Below are 18,056 nucleotides of genomic sequence, written 5' to 3'. Positions count from 1 at the left end.
AGCTAACTGGTATGCATTTATTTACATCAGTTTTTTTTTTTTAATATCAGCTGAACTTCTACTTGCAAATTACTTCAGCGCTCATAGAATTTAATGATTTTTGATCTTGGTAAATAGAAATACGGGAGCTGGATGAGTCATAAAGAGAGACTCATTTGGTTAAATTTTGTTCCTAAAGTATCAAGGTTTCTAATTTCAGAGCTAATTTTCAAATTACAGGTCATAGTTCTGGACTGATACCCACTCTGGTGGCAATATGCCTTCACTCAGTGCTGGTACCATTTGTCAAGCTGTCTTTCTTTCACAAAACTGGAATTGGAGCACCCCTTCTCCCAGCACCAGGAGAGTCTCATAGTTGGGGCTATAAGGAGGAGATGAGGAAGGACAATGGTAAGAGAAAATCTGGGTATCCATAATGCTCCCCGGGATAGTGACTGTTGAGGGAAGAGAGAATATGCCAAACACCAGGGAAAATCTTGATATTTGCACAATGAATCCATCCTTGAGAAAAGACTGGGCCACCCTTTATGCAGCTATTAATCAACAACTATACCCCTATTCTTAGAGTAGCTAGCTATTGGCTATTTTTTTCACTTACATTTGAAGAAACCATCATCATTCACTCATGTTACTAGATATTACCAACCAGAAAATAACCAGTGACATATCCTCTTGGGACCATGAAGGATGAGCCTCATTCAATTGCTATTTCTAAATCAGAGTCTCTCTTGGGTCCTGTTTAGTGGAAGGCACACATCAACTTTTCTGTTGGCACCCACAGTCACAAAAGTATCAGACACCTGGAGGCAGCCATGATAAATTCCATGAGATCTGACAGGCCACAGTAAGGCCAGTGAAGTTCCTGGGAATTCATGTGAGGGGTTTCCTTTTTGCTCCTTTTTTTTTTTTTTTTTTTCAATTTGGTTGTGCCAGTATCTTTTAGTTGTAGCATGTGGGATCTAGTTCCCTGACTGGGAATTGAACTCAGGCCCCCTACACTGGGAATGCAGAGTCTTAGCCACAGGATCATCAGGAAAGTCCCTCCTTCTTGCTCCCTGACTGAGCTCTGCGGGATCTCACAGGCAGGACAGACTTTGCTGAAGTTTTTCATAGCAGTGGAGTGGATGGGGGTGGGGGAGTGGCTTATCACTAGAACAAGATTTTAATTTCATTTTCAATGGAGAAACATTTCTTCTTTATCGCTAGAGATACATGTGAAACAACTTTATTTTCCCATGGTCTGTTCCCTGACTCTGACCTCAAATGAAGGACAAAAAGGAAACAGAGCTGCCTTAAAAATGCTTTTTCTTTTTAAAGCAAAGTGTGTGTGTGACAGAGGACAGAGGATGTTGGGGGAAGCAGAGAAATGTGAGTTTGAATCAATTCACAGATAACACAGAAACTGAGGGGCTTTCCCACGTCTTCACGTGACACCCTGCAAAGCTGTATGTTGTTGAATTCTTTCCCCTGCTTTTCTTATCACAGACAGAGAAGCCTGGCAAGCTACATAGGGTCACAAAGAGTCGGACACAACTGAAACAACTTAGCATGCACGCATAGTTCATTAAATGCCAAAATCTTGCTTTCCCAAGGATGCTCTTTTAGTATAACTTATTTTAATTAATCATTTACTAATGTATAGTATATACTAGGTCTTTATACGTTTTATCTGACTGAATTCTCCCAATGGCTGTATGAGGCAGGCACAATTACTATTCCTATTTCCACAGACAAGAGAGAAAGGCACAGGGAAGTTGAGTAACTTGCCTAACATCACCCAGCCAGCACATGGCATCAACTGCACAAGTCTATGTACTACAAACCACTGAATGGTACACTTTAAATGGGTAAATTGCATGTTATGTGAATTATTTATCTCAGTGAAGCTGTTACAAATTTATATTAAAAAACTGCACCACTAGGGTTAGGAGATGTAAGCTATTATATACAGAATGAATAATAACAAGGTCCTACTGTATAGCACAAAGAACTATATTCAGTATCCTATGATAAATCATAATGGAAAGGAATATTTTAAAAAAGAATGTACATGTGTATATAAATGAATCAATTTGCTGTATAGCAGAAATTAATACAACATTGTAAACCAACTATGCTTCAGTAAAAAAAACTGGACCATGAGAAAAACCAATATTATGCATTTGGTAGGCTCTCAAGAAACATCTCAAGAAATATGGTTTTTCCAGTAGTCATGTATGGATGTGAGAGTTGGACTATAAAAGAGAACTGAGCCCCCCCAAATTGATGCTTTTGAACTGTGGTGTTGGAGAAGACTCTTGAGAGTCCCTTAGACTGCAAGGAGATTCAACCCCATCCTAAAGGAAATCAGTCCTGAATATTCATTGGAAAGACTGATGCTGAAGCTGAAACTCCAATACTTTGGCCACCTGATGCAAAGAACTGACTCATCTGAAAAGACCCTGATGCTGGGAAAGATTGAAGGTGGGAGGAGGAGGGGATGACAGAGGATGAGAAGGTTGGATGGCATCACCGACTCAATGCACAAGAGTTTGAGTAAACTCTGGGAGTTGGTGATGGACAGAAAGGCCTGGCATGCTGCAGTCCATAGGATAGCAAAGAATTGGACATGACTGAGTGACTGAACTGACAAGAAATATCTATTGAATAAATGCACCAAAGCATTTTATTTTATAGCTATTTTAAAATAATACCAGTTTATTTAAATTCAAATGTGTCTTTTAGGAATGGATAGTGTATTTTGCAACCATGCCTCAATTTCCACAGCCTCAATTGTCCCCAGAAGTGAATGCTGATAATCCTGACATCCCAGGAATTCTGAGACATAGGCCTCAGGAGTAAAAGCTTAGCAATGGCCCCACCTGTGGAGGAATTTTCCCTGTGTGCCAACAGGACCATCCGTGGTGAAAGAACCATCTATGATTTGCTGACAATAAGTATGAACCTGAGTGTTAACTGATCTCCCAAAACCCCCAGTGAGTCCAACCCAGACCTGCAGGAAGCTCCAGTGTGACTCTGGGACATCAGCTGATGAAGGCATCACTTGGGTTCTAGAATCTGGGAAGATAAACAACCACCCTTCCTTCATTACTAGAGAAACTCCTAAGAACAGGTTCTGATAGTATTTATGGTCACCTTTGCGCTCAGATGAAAGTGAAAGTGAAGTCATTCAGTCATGTCTGACTCTTTGCAACCCCATGGACTGCAGCCCACCAGGCTCCTCCATCCATGGAATTTTCCAGGCAAGAGTACTGGAGTGGGTTGCCATTCCCTTCCCCAGGGGATCTTCCTGACCCAGGGATTGAACCCAGGTCTCCTGCATTGCAGGCAGATGCTTTACCCTCTGAGCCACCAGGGAAGCCCAGATGAAAGAATATGGCAAAAAATCAATAAATTCTAGAGTGAAAATGGAAACCAATATTCAGGGTTGAAGGGGAGGGACATGGAATAAATCAAAGGCCACATTTGAGATCCAGTTGAGGAATTAGCCTGATATGAAAGATTAAAGAGGAGTCAAGAAAAAAAAAGCACCCAAATGCTGAGGGCACTGAAGAAGAAACAAAGCAGAGTGTTAGTAGATTTAATAGCAAAACAAATGAGCTCAGGCTTTGCATAAGGAGATCAAGTTCAGAACCTACCAATGACTAGACAATCCCTTCAAGTCTAGGTTCAGTGCATGATACAGGGTGCTCAGGGCTGGTGCACTGGGATGACGCGGAGGGATGGGATGGGGAGGGAGGTGGAAGGGGGGTTCTGGAAGGGGAACACATGTACACCCATGGTGGATTCATGTCAATGTATGGCAAAACAAATACAATATTGTAAAGTTAAAAAATAGAAAATAAACTAATTAAAAAAAACAAAGGAATGGTTTTCAAGACTGCCTCATTGGGGAAGAAAAACTTCTCAGGGATACTTTAAAAAGCATGTATTTTACGACTCTTGAGTTCTATAGCAACAACAACAAAATGAGTTTTAGATTAGGGAAGTTTGTTCTGAGGACTCTGTATGAAATAGAAGTGAGAATATGGTACAAAACTGGAACAGACTTTTATCTGAGGCATGGAGGTTCAAAGATGTGCTGAGCTCCTGGCTTCACATCTTCAGGACTTACTGGTATTATTTTAGAGAGAATTCAATCCAGTCTACAAGAAAGCATTCTTGTGCAAAACAAATCACAGCCATGAAAGATGCATGGTGCACTCCCTGTGTAAAGGCTAGGAGTTTTTGTATATGTTATTTCATTCTATTTCTAAAACAACTCTGTGACACAGATGTTTTACAGATGAGAAAGAAACCAGAGACCAAAGAAATCTAACAACTCTCCCAACTAGTAAGTGGCAGGAGCAGGATTCAATTCTGGGTCTTCAAACTTCTTCACGACTAGTTTTTCCACTATCCTACACCTTTCTAAAGTAAGACTGTGATGAATTTGTCCAGCTATGGAAGGCCTTCTAGAATGAAAGACTGACATTTTGACAGAGATGAAAGATCACTGTAAAACTAAAGCAGACTAGACTGAGAATACAATCAGAGTAACAGGAGGGCACTGGGCTTTGGAACATCAGCAAGTCAGAGGACCCTAGGACAAGGACTAAGTACAAAACACTCGTCAAAGTAAAAACAGCAATATCTACCATTATATCTAGTCCCCTCAAACTACAGCATCTGATTTATTTTGTTGTCTATACTTGATGAAGCATGTATAAGCAGGTAAGAATTGGGGAATTTTAGAATGGAACTTTTCTTAACATTACTCAGAATGTCTTATTCAGACTATAAATGATAAAATATGCTCCCAAAGTGACCAACATTGCCAAAACCGAGAAGAAAAATAATTGTAATCACTTTCCATGTCTCTTACACAATTCACAGAGATGAGATCACAGAAGAAATTGTGGTCGATTTTGCCACTTATCTTTCATGATACTTCTCAACCATAGATCTTCTTTTTGGGTTTGTGGGGCAAAATTTCCAATTTTTTCTTTCCCTATCAGGAGCAACAAATCCATCTGGCTAAGCTCCCTTCATTCCTCAAAGACATAAGGTAATAAAAGGTGGAACATCCCTACACCTGGGGGTCCCAAGGAAAAGGATTTTGTCGTCCTTGGAAACTTTTCTGAATCTGTCACCCATCATGGCTGCTACATAGAGAGACTCAGGCTGCAAATATTTCAGGAAGAAATGTTGGGTCTAAATCTATTCATGGTGTTGAGGCGTATCAGTTACCAGGTGGAAAGAAGACTGGACAGAGAGCCAGGGCCCTGTGTTCTAATCCACCCACTGCCATTAAGTAGGTAGGTAATCTTCACCAAGGGCTTTCCTCTCTGCTGGCTACAGGGCTCTCATTTATAAAATGAAGGGATCACAGTAGACTGTCCCTGAAGACCTCTCCAGTGTAGGACATTTTGCATTTCCCCCAGCCCCTCATCATTTGATAACCTGTTCTGGCAATGTCCTAGCAAGTACCTGTTTCTTGGTCACGGTGCCATCCACAGGGTCCACGTATTCAAAGCTGTCTGTCTTCGCCACACTGTACACATGGCTTCCCACAGCAAACTGCTGGCCGATGAAGGACTTATCTGTGACCAAGGCCTCCAGGTCCCTCATGATGTAATAGGTCGTCTTGGGCTCTAATCCCTCATAGTCAAACCTAGTGAGGGGGGACAGGACACAGGCTAAAGACAAATCTAATCAGATAAACAGCAACCAGGTGGGCCTCTCAAGGTTGTCTAACAACTGGTTTTGTTTCCGTGGAAGAACAGCACAGAAAAGCACCCACAGCTGGTCAACCTCTTCCCCCGGTCCCTCACTCATTCCCCACACAGCAGCAGCAGCATCCTATAAACATTAAATCATAGCCATCCTTTCCTTTGAATCCCTCCAAAAGTGCCCATCATCTTGAGATTAATATTTAAAACACTAACCACAGTCTATAAAGTACTGTGGGATATGACATGTCCACCTCCTTGACTTGGCTGTGTCTTACTCTGGCCCTTGTTCACTATGCTCCAGCCACACAGGCCTCTTCTCCAGTCCTCAAAGATGCTCTGCCCTCTGGGCCTTTGCTCTTGCTGTTTCCTCTCCCTGGTACAGTCTTCTCCAGGCTATTCCAATAGCTGATGCATTTCCTTCCTTCAGTTTTCAGATTTACTGTCACCTCTAGAAACACTTTCTCTGACAAGACATCTAAGGCACCTCCCCTCTATCTCTCCCTGTCTCTCATCATCCTTTACATCTTCTTTTGGTAGTTATCCCAATCTGTGTTTGCTTTGTTTATATATTAATTTACTTATTTCTTGTCTTTGCCCATGAGAACTGTAAGCTCCAGGAGGGCAGAGATCTACTCTGTTTTGCTCTCTCTGTTGCTTCTGATAAGTAGTGGGTTTTCTAAGCACTGGAATGAATATGTGAGGAGGTGAAGGCAGAAGGGGAGGAGAGAGAGGAATCAAGGCAGGGAAGAGAGATGGGGAAGGGAACTTTATGTACCATAAAATTCTCTTGGAAACTTGGAAGAAATATTACAATTGCTCCATTAAAAAAAAAAAAAAAGGGTCTTCTTAGCCAAGAACATCACATATAACAATGGGGCTGGGAGGTGATTAGAGGGAGAAAAAAAGACTAAAAATAACACCTATCTCATTTGTTGTTGCTGGGTTTAAACAGGATAATACATAACAAGTAGTTGGCATAATGCCAGACACTGGTACTTAAAGCTCTTACTTTTATTCTTAGTCACTATCATAAAGAAACTACAGGGTCTTTCCCAGTGTCAGATGGGTTTGATCAAGTCCTAATGGCATACCCAGGGAGGTCTGTTTAAGAAGGAAACCCTAGGAGGGGCAGCTGTGCTCAAGTGGTGGGATCTCAAATGTGGGCTCTCTTTAACACAGGAAAGGTGAGTTCTCAGAGTGAACTAAAGAAGGAAGATCTGAATAGTTGATAGTTTTTCTCCACCCAAGATCTTTTGAGACTTCAGTAAACATCAGGTTGTTGACCAACATGGACTGATACCATGTCTAACAATGGGTCCCCTGCACCTACATCCCTTTCTTCTTCTATTCTCTCCCTCCTACAGAAGGTGTGTCTTCCTAGCCTCAGAAACAAAACAACAGAGAACTCTCTCAGAACATTCTTTCTCAGCATGTGTTCTAAGCCTAGATTCTCTTTATCCGTAGTTTGTTGGGAAGGTAAAGACCCAACCTAGCAAAAAAGGGCACGAGGATGGGATAAGAGGGTCTAGTAGGAGATAGAGAGGCTCTGAAAGAGTCTTAGAAGTTGTGAAAATACACGAATGTGACAGGTCACATTCAGCCATGGCTGAGATCATCAGACCAGCTGCCCCAACACTCATCTCCATACACAAGCAAGTTCTACCACAACTTCCCCTCACTCCCCCAAACAAGCCCCTCTGACCATCACCACTACCAATACATGTTCAAGGAAAGAAATTTTAAAATGGAGAATTCTTTCTGGGGTCCACTCATACAGGCAAAATCATCTGGGTTCTCAGATACAACTTCAGGCTCAGTATCAATTAAACCAAATTTGATTGTCTCTTGCTCACTAAGAAAACAGGCTATAAATAGTTCTCCTTCACAAGCATTGCAACCTACCTTTCCCAGAGGCTGGAGGAAATGTTTGCTTTCATTTTACCTACTCCCTCCTCCTTTTTCCTTTATCTCTGTGATCTCTTTGGACAGAAACCTGAATCATAATTGAATGCCCTATAAGAATTTATATCTCCACTGCATTATATTCTCTAATATGGTATTTGTTATGAAAAAAGTAATTATCATGTAAGCTCTTGGCCACAAAAAAATGAACTGTATTATAAATACACTTATCATAACACCATGTCTTCAAAATGCTGGCAGAAAGCTAGATAATCATTCCACAAATTATGAGGAACACATCCCTGACTCAAAGCGCTTTCACTAAGCCAGAGGTTGGCAATCAAAATATATTTTATCAGGTTGGATTTTATGGCACAGCTTCAGACAATAAAAGGATTTTCTGTGCCAACTGGCCCCTCTGGTATGCAAAAAAAGCCCACAAGAATCAGGATTTGGGGCAGCTGTTAGAAATACTAGTGAATAAAACAAGTTCCTACTTGCCTTTACAGTTCTTATTTTATAATACAATGAATAATTTGAGATGATTTACAGGCTGTCACATCCTTAGCCTTCTTAACTAGATAGGAACCAAGAATGTGAGGCTGTCTGCATTTCCCAGAGCACTGCAGCCTCTTTGATTTTAATGAGTAATATTGCAAGCCTCCTTATTCTCTGATGTTTATCTAAGTAAATGACCTCTTAAGAGAAGAAACAATGACCTTATAAGGGAAGTCTAAAGCTTTCTTTCTGTCCCTTAAGTTCTTGAAATGCAACCAAACATCCAAGTAGTTAACTATTCATAAGCAAAGCAAATGAGGCACAGTGTCTGTTTTTAATACACTGAAAGCTGCTGAGACTACCCAAAGATTATCTGCCCTAGTTCCACACCCTCACAGTTAACGCCTTTTAAGACTGCTGCTCCTCCTAAACCATGGTTTGGTACCATTTATACACAAATAGCATCTCTAGGTACACAGATCTAGCTGGCAGCCACAAACCAGAAGGCTGTCCCCCTTGCTTACCACAACAACAGGAAGGTAGTTGAGACTCCTAACAGTCACTATGTGGACCATTAGTGGGAGGTAAGACAAAGAAAGGTAGGGAGAGGATTACAAAAATCACCCTGACCTGTGGCAGCTTCTGTCTCTTCCCCCATTTCCTTGATAAGTATGGGTGGAAAACCAACAAGAAAAACCCCTGGTCTGACTGTACAACTTTAATGGCTGCCAGAGGACCTTTCAAGGTTCTGCAGTTCAAATTTTGTCTCAGGATGGCTGCCCACTGTACAGGCATTGATGAAAAGATTACAGACAGGTGTCACCAGAGGTAGGGAAAGTTTTATCCTCTAATTTGGTACTACCTTCATACCACCCCCAACCACCTCTCAGGTGTTATCTGGCTCTAGCCTCTGTATTCCTCAGATCTTCCTGAAAGATGCTTCCTTCATAAGATTCTAGCCCATTATTTTTTTTTAACTTTTCTAAAAGGAATTTCCTAAGGTCCATACAGAGACCCTTGGCCTTCTCACCTGCAATAGTAGTGGCGGCCAAATTTGGCCCAGTGATCTCGGACAATTTCCTCCACACTCTGCTTCCGCGCAGCAATAATGGAGAGCCAGACCAAGACAGCCCAGAGGCCATCTTTCTCCCGGAGGTGATCAGAACCTATGGGAGAAAGAAATATTATTCTGAAGATTTGCTCATGGAGGAAAAGTTAAAGCTAAATGAACTATTAAGGCAGTTAGAACTTGAGTGTTATGTTGAAATGATAGCATATATATTGATATTTATCTATTGTGTTAAATATATATATCCCATAATATACTTGTATTTCCAAAAATATGCAAGTGAAATTCAAATAACATAAATAATATCAAAAAAGAAAATCCTGGAAATTGTTGAAAGGATCAGAGAGCCAAGCTGACATCACATTTGACTAATGGTATCGTTCATTCAGCAAATACTTGGTGATCCTTACACTACACCAAGCACTGGGGGAGGTGATAGGGATCCAGCAGTGAATAAGACAGTTCTTTATTCATAAAGCTGGAGTTCAAGTAGGCAGGGACAAGCAACAGAAAAGTAGACAAAAGAACAAAATGAATCAAATAAGCACAAGGACAGTGAAAAAAACTGGGTGATGCTGCCACAGAGCATAACATCAGCAAAGGCTGCTTTATTAGAGCAGCACGGCTTTCCTAGAGCAGGTTGAATGGCACCCTATGTTCCCCCTGCCAAAGATACGCCACCGCTCCCCCTGCCCCACCACGAACCTGTGAAGGTAAGCTTGTTTGGGAAAACAGTCCTGCCGATATAATTAAGGATGCTGAGATGAGATCAGCCTGGATTATCCAGGTAGGCCCTAAATGCAATGACAAGTGTTCTAAGAAGAAAAGACGGGGGAGAAATACAAAGTAGCAGTTTATGTGAAGACTGAGGCAGAGAGTGGAGTGGAGTTCAGTTCAGTTCAGTTCAGTCGCTCAGTCATGTCCGACTCTTTGTGACCCCATGGACTGCAGCACACCAGGCCTCCCTGTCCATCATCAACTCCCGGAGTTTACTCAAACTCATGTCCATTGAGTTGGTGATGTCATCCAACCATCTCATCTTCTGTGGTCCCCTTCTCCTTCTGGCTTCAATCTTTCCAAGCATCAGAGTGTTTTCCAAGGAATCAGTTCTTCACATCAGGTGGCTAAAGTATTAGAGTTTCAGCTTTAGCATCAGTCCTTCCAATGAATATTTAGGACTGATTTCCTTTAGGATGGACCGGTTGGATCTCCTTGCAGTCCAAGGGACTATCAAGAGTCTTCTACAACACCACAGTTCAAAAGCATTGATTCTTCGGCACTCAGCTTTCTTTATAGTCCAACTCTCATATCCATACATGACTACTGGAAAAACCATAGCTTTGACTAGATGGACCTTTGTTGGCAAAGTAATGTCTCTGCTTTTTAATATGTTGTCTAGGTTGGTCACAGCTTTTCTTCCAAGGAGCAAGCATCTTTTAATTTCATGGCTGCAGTCACCATCTGCAGTGATTTTGGAGCCCCCCAAAATAAAGTGTCTCACTGTTTCCACTGTTTTCCCATCTATTTGCCACAAAGTGATGGGACTGGATACCATGATCTTGGTTTTCTTAATGTTAAGTTTTAAGTTTTACCACCTTTTTCACTGAGAGTGGAGTTAGGCTGCTACAAACCAAGGAATGGATGGAGCCACTAGAAACTGAAAGAGGCAAGAAAAGATTTTCCCCTCAAGCCTTCAGAGGCATGGCTCTACCAAAACCTTGACTTGAGACTCTTGGCTTCCAGAATGATAAGAAAATAAATTCCTATTGTTCTAAGCTATCCAGTTTTGGGTAAATTTTTGTGGCAGCCTTAGGAAACAAATACAGGGAGTCAGGGTTGGCCCCACAGGGGTGACGACATCTGATCTGATACCTGAGAAGCGTCAGCCCTGCAGAGATCTCGGGACAAAGTCTTCCATGCTGAGGGACAGCAGTACAAAGTCCTGAGGCAGGAAGGAACTGGGAAGCTTATTCCTACAGCTATTTACAAAGAGAGGTAGCTTGTATTGAGGCATTCACACAATGAAGCATGCAGGCTAAACAGGTAGCTTCTCGTGCAAAAAGAACCCAGAGGAATGTGCTTCAGGCTCATTTAAGTGTCCGTCTATTGGCCAGTTGTAAGCTCTTCCTGAAGTGAATAAATTCCCAAACACAAAGGAATGTGTTGTAGTGTAAGAAAGATGGTTCAAGGGGAAAGGCATGAGGAGGGTTTTGGAATCAGGGTTTAAAATCAAACTTTGCTACTTCTCAGGTGTGTGAGAAGTTACTGCAAAGTTGTTAACCTGAGTCTCGGCTTCTCATTTGTAAAATGGGGACACCATGGCCCATCTTGAGGGGTTGTCGTATGAATTTAATCAAGTTCAGAGGGAAGGCTCTGGACTCAGATTGTTTGAAGTTCAAATTCTGGTTCAGCCACTGACCTTTGTGTGATTTCCTGGCCTCATCTGTAGCACAAGGAAAGAACAGCCCTTACCCCATGGGTTACTATCAAGAGGAAGTGACTAGATTATACCTAGGTATTAAGGTGAATGATGGGGTTACCACAAGTGGTGGTGGTGGTGGTTATTGTTGTTGTTCTTATTGGTAATTCACATAAAGCACCAACATGGTGTGCTGATTCAGTACACACTTTGAGACAGATTGTTGTCAGTTATTCGCATACTTTTTATCCTCTGACTTTAACAAATAGCAATGTCTTAAGAAAGAACTATGGACCGAAGTTCATAACACTATACAGGAGGTGGTAACCAAAACCATCCCAAGAAAAAGAAATGCAAGAAGGCAAAGTGGTTGTCTGAGAAGACCTTACAAATAGCTGAGAAAAGAAGAGAAGTGAAAGGTAAATGAGAAAGGGAAAGATATTCCCAACTGAATGCAGAGTTCCAGAGAATAGCAAGGAAAGATAAGAAAGCCTTTTTAAGGGAACAATGCAAAGAAATAGAGGGAAACAATAGAATGGGAAAGACAAGAGATCTCCTTAAGAAAACTGGCGATACCAAGGGAACATTTTATGCAACAACAGGCACAATAAAGGACAAAAACAGCAAGGACCTAACAGAAGCGGAAGATATTAAGAAGAGGTGGCAAGAATACACAGAAGAACTGTACAGAAAAGCTTTTAATGACCTAGATAACCATGAAGGTGTGGTCACTCACCTAAAGCCAGACATTCTGGAGTGTGAAGTCAAGTGGGCCTTAGGAAGCATCACTACAAACAAAGCTAGTGGAGGTAATGGGATTCTAGGTGAGCTATTTCAAATCCCAAAAGATAATGCTGTTAAAGTGCTACACCCATTATGCCAGCAAATTTGGAAAACTCAGCAGTGGCCACAGGACTGGAAAAGGTCAGTTTTCACTTCAGTCCCAAAGAAAGATAATGCCAAAGAATGTTCAAATTACCGTACAAACGCACTCATTTCACATGCCAGCAAGATTATATTCAAAATCCTTTGAGCTAGGCTTCAGTAGTACATGGATCAAGAATTTCCATACGTACAAGGTCAATTTAGAAAAGGCAGAGGTACCAGAGATCAAACTGTCAACATATACTGGATCATAGAAAAAGCAAGGGAATTCCAAAAAAAAACCAAAAAAACCTACTTTTGCTTCACTGACTACTCTAAAGCCTTTGACTGTGTGTATAACAACAAACTGTGGAGAAAATTCTTAAAGAGATGGGAATACCAGAGCACATTATCTGCCTCCTGAGAAAACTGTATGCAGGACAAGAAGCAACAGTCAGAACTGGACATGGAACAACAGACTGGTTCAAAACTGGGAAAGGAGTATGGCCAGACTGTATATTGTCACCCTGCTTATTTAACTTCTATGCAGAATATGTCATGTGAAATGCTGTATGGATGACTCACAGGCTAGAATCAAGGTTACCAGGAGAAATATCAACAACTTCAGATATGGTGATGACACCACTCTAATGGCAGAAAGTGAAGAGGAACTAAAGATCCTCTTGCTAAAGGTGAAAGAGGAGAGTGAAAAAGCTGGCTTAAAACTCAACATTCAAGCAACAAAGGTCATGGCATCCAGTCTCATCACTTCATGGCAAATAAATGGGGAAAAAGTGGAAACGGTAGCAGATTTCATATTCTTGGGCTTCAAAATCACTAGGGACAGTGACTACAGCCATGAAATAAAAAGATGCTTGCTCCTTGGAAGAAAATCTATGGCAAATCTAGACAGTGTATTAAAATGCAGAGACATCACTTTGCCTACAAAGGTCAATATAGTTAAAGCTATGATTTTTCCCATAGTCATGTATGGATGTGTGAGAGCTGGACCATAAAGAAGGCTGAGAGCTGGATTATAAGGAAGACTGAGTGCTGAAGAACTGATGTTTTCTAACTGTGGTACTAGGGAAGACTCTTGGGAGTCCCTTGGACATCAAGGAGATTAAACTAGTCAATTATAAAGGAAATCAACCCTGAATATTCATGGAAGGACTCATGCTAAAGCTGAAGCTCCAATACTTTGGCCACCTGATACGAAGGACCAACACATTGGAAAAGACCCTGATGCTGGGAAAGATTGTGGGCAAGAGGAGAAAGGGGCGATAGAGGATGAGATGGGTGAATGGCATCACTGACTCAATGGACATGAATGTGAGTGAACTCAAGAAGATAGCGAAGGACAGGAAGCCTGGAGTGCTGCAGTTCATGGGGTTGCAGAGTGTGACACACTTGGTGACTGACCAACAACAACAAGAAAGGGGACTAGGACCATGGGGTGGATCATTTCTTCCTTCAATAGAGTAATGAGAATGGGTACTTGGGTTTCAGAGTTATGAAACATAACTCAGAAAGGAAGACCCGATGACATCAAGCTGTTTAAACTTTGCATATAGGCTGAAATAATACCTTAGTTAAGCTAGACATCTTTGAGAACTTCTCATCAAAGCTATGAACCATTTATACTTCTTGTTACATTTGCAGTGTTAAATGTGTTTCCTCAAAAAGGAAAATATACAACCTTGAGAGGGCAATGAAAATACTTAAAAGGAGAAATGATCAAGTCTTTGGCTCCTCCATATACTTATCAATGGTCTGCTAGTGACAGTTTTAGATGTCTGGTTGTCATTGCCTCTAGCCTGAGAAGACTTTGGACTTTTAATCATCACAGCATGGAGTGACCCTAGTCCCATCCAAGGAACTGTGCACTCTGCTACAAAAATGGAAGAAATTTAGAAGATGCTGGGTTAGCTCCATGGCCTAGTGCCAAAAAAACAAGTCTAGGAAGCCCTGCCCAGTGGGATAACTTCAAAATCCTTTGTCCTTTTATAGCTAAAAAAAGTCACTTTCATTTACTGGCTAGAGGGAAATACCTTTTTGTTCTAAAACATGGGCTTTGCATACTCTGAATTTCCAGCTGGATTACATTACCTGGAGATAGACCCATGAGATGCTGTTGAGTCTGACATCTGATAGGATGTCATAATTTAGGGTAGAGAGACACAGAGTTATTTTAACATGATCAAAAATATAAAAAACATAGAAACTCACCTCAACTGTTAGCAGCCAACCACATAATAAATGGTGAATTGGCTTGGATATCCTCACCTACAAGTTAAGCACTGCCAAGAGTCACAAGGGGCCAATGACCAAGTAAAATCAACCATGTTCTTTATAACTCTTTGAGGTGGGGATAGAGACACTGATGATTTGCAATTACATGCACACGTTTCCACTGAACTCTCATAGTGTACTTTAGAGGGGGTTTTGGGGAAACAGCTCTCCTTTTAATAACTTCACGGCAAGTGAACTATAATGCCGTAATAGTGACAGATAAATTAAACAGTCAAACAAAGGCATCAAATGATTTCCTAAGACCCCACTATAAAGAGTGAAAAATGGAGGGAAGATATGCTCATCCTATATATGACAAGACCACTATACTTTATATTAAAAATGTTTTTATAAGTCAATCAGAAAAAGAGAGACCCAAATAGAAAACTGTGTAGATAGGCACACATGAGTAACTGTCAGAGAGAAAAATATTAAAGTCAAAAACATGTGAACAAATGTTCAATCTCACCGCAGTCAAAGAAAAGTCCACAAAATGAAATCCCATTTGGGACTCTCAAATTGGCAAGGGTTCATTAGGGGCAGGGGAACGCTTAGTACTAGCAAAGTACCAGTGTAAACATGTATAGTTTGGTAGAATAATTTGGCTGTAATGATCATGGCATCCAGTCCCATCACTTCACGGCATATAAATGGGATACAAATGGAAACAGTGGCAGATTTTATTTTGGGGGGCTCCAAAATCAATGCAGACAGTGACTGCAGCCATGAAATTACAAGATGCTTGTTCCTTAGAAGAAAAGCAATGTCTAACCTATATAGCGTATTCAAAAGCAGAGACATTACTTTGCTGACAAAGGTCCATATAGTCAAAGCTATGGTTTTTCCTGTAGTCATGTACAGAGAGATAGTTCAACCATAAAGAAAGCTGAGTGGCAAGGAACTGATGCTTTTGAATTGTGGTGCTAGAGAAGACTCTTGAGTGTTCCTTGGACAGCAAGGAGATTAAACTAGTCAATCCTAAAGGAAATCAACCCTGAATATTCATTGGAAGGTTTGATGCCAAAGCTGAAGCTCCAATACTTTGTCCACCCAATGCAAAGAGCTGACTCACTGGAAAAGACTCTGATGCTGGGAAAGATTGAGGGCAGGAGGAGAAGGAAGCGCCAGAAGATTACATGATTGAATGGCATCACCGACACAGTGGTCATGAGTTTGAGAAAACTCCAGGAGATAGTGAAGGACAGGGAAGCCTGGCATGTTGAAGTCCATAGGTTCACAAAGAGTTGGACATGACTTAGCGAATGAACAACAATAATGATCAATAGCCTTAAAACAGTGCCCAGCTTTGGACCCTGCTGCTGTTGCTGCTGCTAAGTCGCGTCAGTCGTGTCCGACTCTGTGCGACCCCATAGACGGCAGCCCACCAGGCTCCCCCGTCCCTGGGATTCTCCAGGCAAGAGTACTGGAGTGGGTTGCCATTTCCTTCTCCAGGGCATGAAAGTGAAAAGTGAAAGTGGAGTCACTCAGTCGTGTCCGACTCAGTGACCCCATGGACTGCAGCCCGCCAGGCTCCTCCGTTCATGGGATATTCCAGGCAAGTACTGGAGTGGGGTGCCATTGCCTTCTCCTTGGACCCAGCTATTCTATTTCTTAACCTTTAGTCAAAAGGAAATTCACCAAAGCAGTTAAAAGAAGAGGGAAAGTTGAATAAATAATAACAAACAAAAGATATTTTTTAAAAGAAGAGGAAAAGTTGAAAAATGAACACAAATTTTTTTAGTCTTTTTGAGTTTTTTACAACATTGCTTCTGTTTTATATTTTGCTTTTTTGGCCACAAGGCATATAGGATCTTAGCTCTCCCTGGTTGGAGATGATACTCAACTGCCCTTTCACTATCCAAGCTAACACAGCCTGAAGCCCACTCAGACTTACTCTGACCAGCACAGAAAACCAGCCATTTTCACCAAGATACCAGCTCAGCTCTCCTGGCCACAACTCTGGGAAAAACTGACTCCAAAGACAGGTCTATTTTTTTCTCATCAGAAACATCCTTACTCCCCTATTCCCTCAAATTAGACTTGAGTTTTCTCAAGCTTTAAAACAATATTACTTTGAGCTAGGCTGTATATCAGTAAGTATACTGCCCTCACAAAATAAATGGGGAAAAAAAGAAGAGTACTCAATCTCAAAGGAATTTTCCTCCAATGGAAATGCCAGCATGGGCAAATCAACTCAATAAAACACTACACAAGTTACTAACAGATCAAGTCATCTCAGTTGAGACTCTGATCAGGAAAGTCTGACTTTGTCATTCAGGAAAATACAAATCATGGTGCACCTGTTGCCAACTCCAAGCTAGAAATAAGTTAGTGTTTCTCAACCCAGGCTGCTCATTGGAAGCTCCTAAAGAACTTATTAAAAATACCAGTGCTCAGGCCCCACCCCAGACCAATAAAATCAGAATTTTTGGCAATGGGAGCCAGGCATTAGTATTTTTTTTTTAATTCGTTGAGTAATTCTTATGGGCAGCCAGAGTTGAGAACCATTGTTTACAGAGAAGGTACTCAAAATAGTCCAATATTGGGAGCAGATTACTGAGGGAGAGTGAATTAGGCCTCTTCCTCTATTTGCTCACATTTAGCACTAAAGGGAAGCCCATTGGTCTCTAGTTCAATGGATGCCCCTGGCCTTAGTCAGGCAGGGGCCTCTCACTGGAGTCAGCTTTAATATCATGGTGTTCCTCCACCCTTTTTGCCTGGAAATCTACAGAGGGCCTTGCCAAATTTGGGGTAATCAATCCATCCTGGTGTGCCTAGGACTTTCCCTGTTTTAGCAGGAAATGAACAACATACCAGGAACCTTCTCCATCCCAGGCACACCAGGATGGTCGGCCATCTGTTAAGGAAGGCCACTCACTCAAAGGGGTTCCTGATGGTTTTCAAAATATGTGCACATACAGCACATACCTAAGCACACACATTTCCTAGAGCCAGAAATGATGGGAAATTTCTCTATATACTTGCTCTTGACGCAGAATGACACAGCGAGTTAAATTCCATTTTTAGAAGAATAACAGCAAGGTACCAAGCACTTCACTCAGTACTTTACATATCTATTATCTAACTTTGACAATTTGATAGCTTCTTTTTACAGATAAGAGGTTGAGGTTAGGTCATTTGTATGAAGTCACATGGCCACTAAGTGAAGAAAATCTTCACAACTGGGCAATTTGGCTCCAACGTCTGTGGACGTAACACCGCTGGAAATGCCCAGTAATGCTGGTGGTCCTCAGGAGCCACAATGAGGCAGATAAAATGCCCCATGTGGTTAGACCTG

General features: G+C 41.5%; 1 protein-coding gene and 1 long non-coding RNA gene across 4 annotated transcripts in view; one reads left to right on the top strand and one right to left on the bottom strand.

Annotated features, from left to right (window-relative positions):
- Window positions 1-8,206, top strand: part of LOC145511282 (uncharacterized) — a 29,338-nt gene extending 21,132 nt beyond the window's left edge. Inside the window, exon 3 of the long non-coding RNA XR_014057741.1 lies at window positions 6,847-8,206. This is a non-coding gene — a long non-coding RNA (uncharacterized LOC145511282). The remainder of the gene's footprint in view (window positions 1-6,846) is intronic.
- Window positions 1-18,056, bottom strand: part of PGM5 (phosphoglucomutase 5) — a 184,590-nt gene that overhangs the window by 42,729 nt on the left and 123,805 nt on the right. For all 3 annotated transcript variants that reach the window (XR_014057539.1, XM_081503851.1, XM_081503867.1), the window contains exons 8-9: window positions 9,145-9,280; window positions 5,470-5,653 (exon numbers count right to left, since the gene is read on the bottom strand). Coding sequence is in view for 2 of the 3 variants with exons in the window: in XM_081503851.1 (XP_081359977.1) it covers window positions 5,470-5,653; window positions 9,145-9,280 (320 nt within the window). In the remaining variant the exon portion in view is untranslated. The remainder of the gene's footprint in view (window positions 1-5,469; window positions 5,654-9,144; window positions 9,281-18,056) is intronic.

Source organism: Giraffa tippelskirchi, chromosome 1 (assembly GCF_054371585.1).
Source record: "Giraffa tippelskirchi isolate mGirTip1 chromosome 1, T2T-mGirTip1v1.2.pri, whole genome shotgun sequence".
Taxonomy (NCBI): domain Eukaryota; kingdom Metazoa; phylum Chordata; class Mammalia; order Artiodactyla; family Giraffidae; genus Giraffa; species Giraffa tippelskirchi.
Note: the sequence above shows the minus strand (reverse complement) of the source record. Positions and strands in the feature narration are given on the sequence as shown.